This window comes from Pantherophis guttatus, chromosome 6 (genome assembly GCF_059756535.1).
Source record: "Pantherophis guttatus breed Tessera chromosome 6, ASM5975653v1, whole genome shotgun sequence".
In the NCBI taxonomy this organism is placed as follows: Eukaryota; Metazoa; Chordata; class Lepidosauria; order Squamata; family Colubridae; genus Pantherophis; species Pantherophis guttatus.
In genome coordinates, this window is record NC_142068.1 from 1,892,491 (window position 1) to 1,902,475 (window position 9,985).

At 45.0% G+C, this 9,985-nt stretch overlaps 1 protein-coding gene across 1 annotated transcript in view; it reads right to left on the reverse strand.

The window, feature by feature from the left end:
• TPRG1 (tumor protein p63 regulated 1) overlaps positions 1-9,564 on the reverse strand; it is a 42,857-nt gene extending 33,293 nt beyond the window's left edge. Inside the window, exons 1-3 of the mRNA XM_060694441.2 lie at positions 9,500-9,564; positions 3,858-4,068; positions 2,510-2,601 (exon numbers count right to left, since the gene is read on the reverse strand). Coding sequence (XP_060550424.2) covers positions 2,510-2,601; positions 3,858-4,013 — 248 coding nt within the window. The 5' untranslated portion in view covers positions 4,014-4,068; positions 9,500-9,564. The remainder of the gene's footprint in view (positions 1-2,509; positions 2,602-3,857; positions 4,069-9,499) is intronic.
• Between the last annotated feature and the right edge of the window lie 421 nt (positions 9,565-9,985).

A 9,985-nucleotide genomic window follows, 5' to 3' on the forward strand; every position in this document is an offset into this window, starting at 1 on the left:
TTACCTAGGATCAGTGGTGGGTTGCTCCCGGTTTGCACCGGTTCACTCGAACCGGTAGAAAAAAATTGTAGTAGTTCGGAGAACCGGTAATAACATTGGCTGGCCATGCCCCCGAACCGGTCCCTGGCCCGGTGGCTGCTTGCTTACCCCACCCATCTCATAAGAGGCTTTTTTTAAAAAAAACTTTTAAAAGCATTTTTTCTACACACTCTTTGGCCAAAAAAATGCTTTTAAAAGTAAAAAAAAAAAGTCTCTGATGATCGTGCGGCTCAGCTGGGATCATCAGAGGCTTCTGAAAGCATTTTTTCTGCAACCTCTCGGCCGAAGAGATTGTACAAAAAAAAGATGCCTTTAAAAGCCTCTGGCGATCCCAGCTGAGTTGCCTGATCGTCAGAGGCTTTTAAAAGCATTTTTTTCTGCAACCTCTTAAGGTTGTAGAAAAGATGCTTTTAAAAGTTAAAAAAAAAAAAAAGTTGGCCACGCCTACCCAGTCACATTACTCCCCACCAAGCCACACCCACAAAATAAGCCACACCCACAGAACCAGCAGTAAAAATATTTAGAACCTACCCCTGCCTAGGATCCAGTTTTCAAGTTCCAGCATCAGATTCCTTGATGATCACATTGCAGTGGTGGGATTTAAATTTTTTTACTACCGGTTCTGTGGGCGTGGCTTATTTTGTGGGCGTGGCAAGGAAAGGATACTGCAAAATCCCCATTCCCTCCCGATCAGTTGGGAGGCAGAGAATAGATGGGGGCAGGGCCAGTCAGAGGTGGTATTTACCGGTTTGCCGAACTACTCAAAATTTCCGCTACCGGTTCTCCAGAACTGCTCAGAACCTGCTGGATTTCACCCCTGGATCATATGACTGCATTTCAAACACTGAACAACCAGCCAGCATTTCAGAATCAGCTGGAAGGGACCTTGGAGGTCTTCTAGTCCACCTCCCTGCTCAAGCAGGAGACCCTATACAATTTCAGACCGGTGACTGTCCAGTCTCTTCTTAAAAACCTCCAATGTTGAAGCACCCATAAGTTCTGGTGGCAAGCTGTTCCACTGGTTAATTATCCTCACTGATACGAAGTTTCTCCTTAATTCCAGGTTCCTTCTCTCCTTGATGAGTTTCCATCCGTTGTTTCTTGTCCTGCCTTCTTTGGTGCTTTGGAGAATAGCTTGACACCTCTTCTTTGGGGCAGCCCCTCAAATACTGGAAGACTTCTATCATGTCCCCCCTAGTCCTTCTTTTCTCTAGACTGGCCAAACCCAAATCCTGCAACCGTTCTTCGTATGTTTTAGTCTCCGGGTCTTTGATCATCTTAGTTGCTCTTCTCTGCACTTTTTCCAAAGTCTCAACCTCTTTTTTGTAGAGTGATGACCTAAACTGGATGGAATATTCCAGGTGTGGCCTTACTAAGGCTGTACAAAGCGGAACTAATCCTTCACGTGATTTTGATTCTATGCCTCTGTTTGTACAACGAAGGAGTGTATTAAACATTTTTGGCTGTCGCTGCACATGGCTAGCTGGGCTGCATCAACAGAGGGGTAGAATCAAGATCACGCAAAGTGTTACTACCACTTTACAAAGCCTTAGTAAGGCCACACTTGGAATACTGCATCCAGTTTTGGTTGCCACGATGTAAAAAAGATGCTGAGACTCTAGAAAAAGTGCAGAGAAGAGCAACAAAGAGGATTAGGGGTCTGGAGGCTAAAACATATGAAGAACGGTTGCAGGAACTGGGCATGGCTAGTCTAATGAAAAGAAGGACCAGGGGAGACATGATAGCAGTCTTCCAATATCTCAGGGGCTGCCGCAAAGAAGAGGGAGTCAAGCTGTTCTCCAAAGCACCTGAGGGTAGAACAAGAAGCAACGGGTGGAAATTAATCAAGGAGAGAAGCAACCTAGAACTAAGGAGAAATTTCCTGACAGTGAGGACAATTAACCAGTGGAACAACTTGCCTCCAGAGGTTGTAAATGCTCCAACACTGGAAGTTTTTAAGAAGATGTTGGACAACCATTTGTCTGAAGTGGTGTAGGGTTTCCTGCCTAAGCAGGAGGTTGGACTAGAAGACCTCCAAGGTCCCTTCCAACTCTGTTATTCCCTTTCTATTTTCTATATTCAAGGGATCGTCCTCCAAGGTCCCTCTCAGTTATTATTTTTGAAACCAGATTTTTGCCTAATCTGTATTTGTCCTTCTGGTTTTTCCTGCCCAGGTGTAAAACCTTGCTCTGCTGACTTTGCATTCTGATGTTTTTGCAAGGAGATCTTCCAGTCTCTGCTCAAAACTGGCCCGTTAGCAAAGAGTGGATTCGCTTAATGACTCCACGTTCACTTTAGAACCATTGCAGGAAAAGGTCATAAAATGGTCATGTGTTAACTTCTATCGTGTGACTTATGTCCATATTTGCCAGACTACCTTCATGGGGCTTGATTTAGCTTGAACAAGTCTGTGGTTGAAGAGAAGCACAAATAATAACAACAACAACAACAAGACCTCCGTAGAGCTTACTCAGTGAGTAGCCAGAAGCTATGAGCCACCTCTCCCTTGTTTGCTGCCAGATGCGTCTTGAGGTCTTCCATGGCTTGATCGAAGGCTCCTGGCTAAAATGGAGAGGAGGAAGAGGAAGATGGTAAAAGCCACAATGTGATTTTGGATTCCTCCTACGTCCCCTTCTCTGCCCTTCCAGCCCAGGGGTCTCCAACCTTGGCAACTTTAAGACTGGTGGACTTCAACTCCCAGAGTTCTCCCAGAGTTCTCCCAGAGAACTCTGGGAATTGAAGTCCACCAGTCTTAAAGTTGCCAAGGTTGGAGACCCCTACTCCAGCCTCCTAGGGGTCCCCACCTATCTCTAACCCACCTGCCATGGAGGAATGGACACCACTCGAGAAGAAAAATTGAGTCTGTAGGCTTCAGTCTCTGGTGAAGGTGGCTTGATTCTCACTGATGAGGAGAGAAGCCAGGAGTCCTTCATGGGCACCCCACTCCTCAACTTTGAGAAGAGGTAAATGGACAAATACCGGTAGTAAACTCTTTCCCGTTGGGTACGATCCCACCCTCTATGCATTGGCAGGCTCAGTGGGCAGATACTTGGGACTGAGGTGGTTGTAGTATTCACACCATCTGATTCACACACACACACACACACACCGATTAAAAAAATATCTCTTATTTTGGTTAAAACATAGAATAATAGAGTTGGAGGTCTTCTAGTCCAACCACTTGCCCAAGCAGGAGAGCCTACACTATCTCAGTCAAATGGCTGTCCAGTCCCTTCTTAAAAATCTCCAGTGTTGGAGCACCCAAAACTTCTGGTGGCAAGCTGTTCCACTGGTTAATAGTCCTAACTGTCAGGAAATTCCTCCTTAGTTCTAGGTTGCTTCTCTCTTTGATTAGTTTCCATCCGTTGCTTCTTCTCCTGCCTTCAGGTGGTTGGGAAAATAGCTTGACCCCCTCTTCTTTGTGGCAGCCCCTCAAATATTGGAAGATGTGATCATGTCTCCCCTAGTCCTTCTTTTCTCTAGACTAGACATACCCAATTTCTGCAATCGTTCTTTATATGTTTTAGCCTCCAGTCCCCCAATCCTCTTGGTTGCTCTTCTCTACCCTTTTTCCAGAGTCTCAGCATCTTTTTTACATCGTGGCGACCAAAACTGGATGCAGGATTCCAAGTCTGGTCTTACCAAGGCCTTATAAAGTGGTATTAATACATGTTTTCAGACATACATCCTGTCCTTTCCTGAGTCAAGGAAGACCTTCGGTGCTTGCTGAAGAAGCCACCAGAGTGACGGGCATGTCATGGCCATCCTTGCCAACCCCATGAAGAAGACCCCCTCCCAGAGTGGCTAAGTTGACTCACCCTTGTTACAAAATACTTCCTGGATTCGTATGAATCGTCATGACGTTGGGGGTACAGCAGGGTCTTGGAGTTGGATGGTGATTGTGTGGTAGAGTTGGCCTTGGGTTGGGGAGAAACTTCGGCCCGGCGAGGAGAGCCTTCGTCCTTCTCTTCCATCTCTTTCTCTATGTCCGAACTCTGGACCTGGTGGTTGGTTCCTCCGGCCGACCGCCTTAAGACAAAAGCAATCCAGGATTACATCAATGACCACCTGTCCCCCTTTATCAGTTGCATCAGGTAGGAGGTTAGGATGGGTGGGCTTTACTTCAAGATGGCAGCTGCAACCAGGTGGTCAAACTCCCCCCTTAAAGAGGTGGGGTTTCAATCACTCGGTTGTGGCTGCTATCTTGACTTCTTCGACTGTGCCTATGGTCCAACGCTTCCTGTTCCTACACTTGATTGCTCTCACTATCAATAAATTCCTCCTTCTTTCTAGCTTGAATCTCTTCTTGATCAGTTTCCATCCATTATTCCTTCTCTGGCCTTCAGGTGCTTTGCAAAATAGCTTGACCCCCTCTGATCTATGGCAGCCCCTCAAATATTGGAAGTTGCTCTCCTGTCTCCCCTGGTCCTTCTCTTCCCTAGACCAGCCAGGCCCAGTTCCTGCAACCGTTCTTCGTATGTTTTAGCCTTCAGTCCCCTCATCATCCTGGTTGCTCTTCTCTGCACTCTATTTCTAGAGTCTCAACATCTTTTTTATAGTGTGGTGACCAAAACTAGATGCAGTACTCTAGGTGTGGCCTTACTAAGGCTTTATAGAGGAGTGGTATTAGTACCTCCCTTGATCTCGATTGTAGCCCTGTTAATGCAATTTAGGATTGCATTGGGTTTTTTGGCTGCCGCTACACACAGCTGACTCATATTTAGCTGGTTGTCCACTAAGACTCCAAGATCCCTCTCACAGTTCCTGCTATTAAGCCTGGTGTCACCCAGTCTATATGTCTACTTTTGATTTTTCTTGCCTAAGTGTAAGACTTGACTTTTCTCTACATTGAATTTCATTTTGATAGATAGGGCCCAGGTTTCAAGTCTGTCAAGATCCTTCTGGTTCTTCAGCCTATCATCTAGGGTGTTGGCTATTCCTGCCAGGTTAGTATCATCTGCAGATTTGGTAAATTCCCCTTCTATTCAATCATCTAAGTCATTTATGAAGATATTGAAGAGTCCTGGGCCTAAGTGGCACACTACTGCTTATCATAAGAGCCTTGGTGGCGCAGCAGACTAAAGCACTGTTAAGTAATACCAGCTGCCTACAATTACTGTGAGTTCAAATCTCACCAGGCTCAAGGTTGACTCAGCCTTCCATCCTTCCGAGGTAGGTAAAATGAGGACCCGGATTGTGGGGGCAATAAGCTGACTTTGTATAAAAAAGAACACCGCCGAAAGCCCTACTAAGCAGGTATGTACAAAAGTATGAAGGCTATTGCTTAAAAGCATTGTAAGCCGCCCTGAGTCTCCGGAGAAGGGCGGCATATAAATCGAACCAATAAAATAACTAACTAACTAACTAACTAACTAACTAACTAACTAACTAAATAAATAAATAAATAAATAAATAAATAACATCTTCACACTGCCAGGTAGCACGATGAGGTCCAATATCAATCTAGGCTGAGCTCCATGGTATAAGCAGCTGTCTTATGGCAATGCTTCCATTTATAGCAGTCCAAACAGTCCTCACTGAATGACCACAGTTTTGAGATGGGCAACTCCATTGCTAAGCATTGCTGTGCTCGAGGTGGAAAATCACGTGACAGCAAAAGCTGACAGCTTCCCTTTCGCCCGTTAAGCAAAACATCATGACAGCATCGTGCAACTTTACCTCCATGTTTTCCTTTAGTTAATTATTACCTTTGTATAACCGCCCATCTCACATATTGACTCTGCCTATCATCTAGGGTGTTGGCAGACCTTAGTGGAAAACCGATTACACCAATGTTTGGGTGGTGGGTTGGACTGAATGACCTACAAAGTTCCTTCCAACTCTGCTATTCTGTTATTGTTGTTGTTGTTGTTATTATTATTATCTCCTGTATTCATTAAACATGAAACTCAGTCAACTGAATGTTGACTTACACTTAAACATGTATCACAAATACCATTGACTGGTGCTGATGGTTGATACGGGTTGCTGCCAGCATCCTAGATATTGACCAAATATCTTCTTAAAATGTACGATGAAGATACTTGGTTGATACCTAGGATGTTGGCAGCAACCCGTATCAACCATCAGCACCAGTCAATGATATATGTGATGATGATGATGATGATCTCTTTTATTCATTAAACATGAAACTCAGTCAACTGAACATTTAAAAATGTGTCACAAATACCACTGACTCGTGCTAATGATTGATACCAGCGTCCTAGGGATCAACCAAGTATCTTCTTAAAATATACGATGTTCCGAATAGCGCAGTTTTTTTGCAGTTGCGCTGGTGTTATTGCAGGAAGCTGCAATTTCTTGATGCATTTTATAAAATTCTTGGACATGGTACCAAGTGCCCCGATGACCATGGGTATCACTATTACATTTCATCCATAATCGCATGAAACTCAGTCAACTGAACATTTAAAAATGTATCACAAATATTATTGACTGATGGTTGTTGTTGTTGCTATCATTATTATTATTATTATTATTATTATTATTATTATTATTATTATTATTATTCCTAGATGAGGGTCTGTGCATGCAAACAGAGGGCCTTCGGGAGGATTAATTGAAGGCTGCAGAGAGAAAGTTAGTTTTCCCACCGCCTGGTGAGATCATTTGCGCAATTCTCGGAAAGCTTCGTCCCGCAGCCAATTAACCATTCTCGCCATCGGCTCATTACTGTCTTGTCCAGCAAAACGCTGTCCAAATTTTGTCCAGGGAACTTGCTCTGTTTGGCTGATGACCGTCCGGAAAAAAAATGGATGTTCTTACGTGTCCTCTACAATCCTGTTGTGGCCGGTCAGCCCCAGCTCTCTTTTCTTTTAACCCAACTTTTTAAAAGCGCACGCACAAAAATGAACTGACAGCCAGCAAATTTGAAAAAGGGCCCTGTCTGGAAGAGCTCCAATTTCCCTTAATGGGAAGAAAGAACACAATTTATCAGATGAAGAGATGCACTTAATCTGCGGCCTCCGAATTCCCGCGGTTGGGAGCCAGTTTTTTATCTTTAATTTATTTACATAAAGCCATCCTCCTCTTCATTGAAATTCCTGCGTTGGAGAGCCTCGAGATCAGATTGCAACACACCACAAACACACGCATACAAAATGTTCCCGAAGCAAAACAGCCTGGTGTTTTAGCTCATATGGCATTGATGTCCTCAGCTACTTCAGAATAAGAGAAAAAGAGAGTTGGAAGGGACCCTGGAGGTCTTCTAATCCAACCCCCTGCTCATGCAGGAACCCCTCTACCATTCGAGACAAATGGTTGTCCAGTCTCTTCTTAAAAGCCTCCAGTGATGGAGTACCCACAACTTCTGGTGGCAAGTAGTTCCAGTGGTTAATTGTCCTCACTGTCAGGAAATGTCTCCTTAATTCTAGGTTGCTTCTCTCCTTGATGAGTTTCCATCCGTTGTTTCTTCTCCTGCCTTCTGGGGCTTTGGAGAATAGCTTGACCCCTCTTTTTTTTGTGTGTGGTTATGTGTGATTGTGAAGCCGGATTTGCTTAGAAGTGTTTTTTCTCAAGCTGGTGCCCTCCAGACAGAGTTAACCTCAACTCCCAACCCTCGATGAGAATTTTAGAAAGGCAGTCCCTTGAGGAGGAGGTGGATGGAAAGGCTAGGGAAGACTCCCATAATGGATAATTCGTTTTCCAATGACTATTGAAGTTTCTAGTCCTCATGAAACCAGCTGCCAAGACATGGACCCTTCTTGCATAAACCAGCAATAAGAGTGTTGGGAAAAGCCTCCCAAAGTTCAGACAACTTTGCAGCCAGCATCCTGGGAGCCATCAACATTTCTGCCAGCTCTTTTTTTTTTTTTCCTGATTCCAACCAAAACGAGGTTATGGTTGGCCAGGATTGCTGAGACCACCTGTGTGAGAACGCAACACCTCTATTCAGAAAAGAAGACAAGGGCCAACCAGGAGATGGGAAGGGGATGCTACAACGGTCGTAAGTGTGAAAAACAGCCCTAAGTCACTTTTTTCAGTGCCGTTGTAACTTCGAAAGGGTCACTAAATGAACTGTTGTTAAGTCGAGGACTGTTTGATCACAGTAATGGTGGCTAACATTTCACAGAGACTATATTTATATAGTTAACTATATTTAATTAACCCACATTCTGGGCATGTAATGAGATTCATGCAGCACTGCAAGCCACAAAGAAGCTCACCAGGATTAACTGGAAGCCAGCTAGCTGAACAGGTTGTACGAATGTATGGCTTACAATTGCATATTGTGAGAATAAAATCACTGCAGGCAGCGTAGTAGTTTTCGGCCTGCTTGGCTCCTGTTTTCCATGATGATCACAACCCAGGTTAATATTAACCAAATTTAGCCTACTATGACTGCATCTGCTGTCCTTTATTTCACCTGCAACATCTCCATCAGAAAGTTCCGCAGTATAATTTTCCTGTCTGTTTTTGCTTCGTTTGGCTGAGTTTTTAATTCATTGACGTCCCTGGACAATTCTCAAAAGGGGTTTATTTTTGAACATTTATTTCTGAACATTGAAATAAACATCGAGATACCGGACCAACATTTCTCTAAAAGATTTGCATTGCAGAGTGCCTAATCTCTTGGAACCCTTGCAAACGCAAACCTGGTTAAGGATGTCATGTCGACAGAGCAACCAAACCATAATGCACCAACCCAGCTTGGATTCACGAGATAGTAGAAAAACAGGGTTTGCGGGCGTGTGAGCCAACAACTGCCTTCTCACGTCACTTGGGTCTGAAATGAATTTCCTGTGTTTGCACTCTCACGTGAGCCAAAGTGCCAGCAAAGAGTTAGGTTAGTAACAGAGTCGGAAGGGACCTTGGAGGTCATCAAGTCCACCCCCCAGCTCACGCAGGAGATCTGTACTAGGGATTCGAACTGCCGACCTTTCTGATCGACAAGCTCAGTGTCTTAGCCACTTGAGTTGGTCACACTCAACACACTAAGCCATGTTTCTTGGCCTTGGCAGCTTGAGGAGGGTGGACTTCAATTCCCAGAATCCCTCAGCCAGCCAACCTTGGCAACTTGAAGATAATGGACTTCAACTCCCAGAATTCCTCAGCTAGCCAAGAATTCAACTCCCAGAATTCGCCAGCCAAACAAGCCCCAGTGATGTCATGGCTGGCTGGGGAATTCTGGGAATTGAAGTCCAACAGCCTCAAGTTGCCACGGTTGAAAAAAACCCTGCTCTAAGCTATTAAAACAAAACAATTCCACCAAACCAACATTAGCGTGGTTAGTTATCTCGTGCTGGTCCTGGGATTTTTATCCTGGCTTGGATCAATGCGCTGGGTCAAGTCCGTCCCTGCCACACACCTCTAGCGACCCCAGAAATGGGGGGAAGGACCCACGAGTGAACCTTACCAGCCCCTCTCCTCCCTTGTAGCACCCTCCACACACACACAGAGAGAGAGCCGACTCAAAGAGAACAGATCCAGAGGCCCTTACCTGCCTCAGGTGTGCCGCACCAGCTCCTTGCAAGCTTCCTACGTCTGTCTGCCAGTTAACCTCACTGACAGGTTGGGCCAGGTGGATGAGGAAGTGCAAGGAAGAAAATTGGCTGGGATCTCACAGCTGGAGAGGGAGGTTTGCCCTACCTGGGCAGGTCTCCAGGCCCCAGAAGTGGTAAAGTCCACACTAGGTATGGGCACGTGAAGTGGGAAGATCCGGCTTGGTTTGTACCTGTTTGGCTTCTAGGGTGGAGCTCTGCACTGAGAGAGAGACAGAGAGAGACAGACAGACGGAGAGTGAGAAAGAGAGAGAGAAAAAGACAGAGAGACACAGAGAGACACGCAGAGAGAGAGAATGAGAAAGAGAGAGAAAGAGACAGACAGACAGAGAGAAAGTGAGAAAGAGAGAGAGAAAGATAAAGATAAAGAGTGAGGGAGAGAGAGAGAGAGAAAGAGACAGATAGACAGAAAGAAAGAAAGGGAC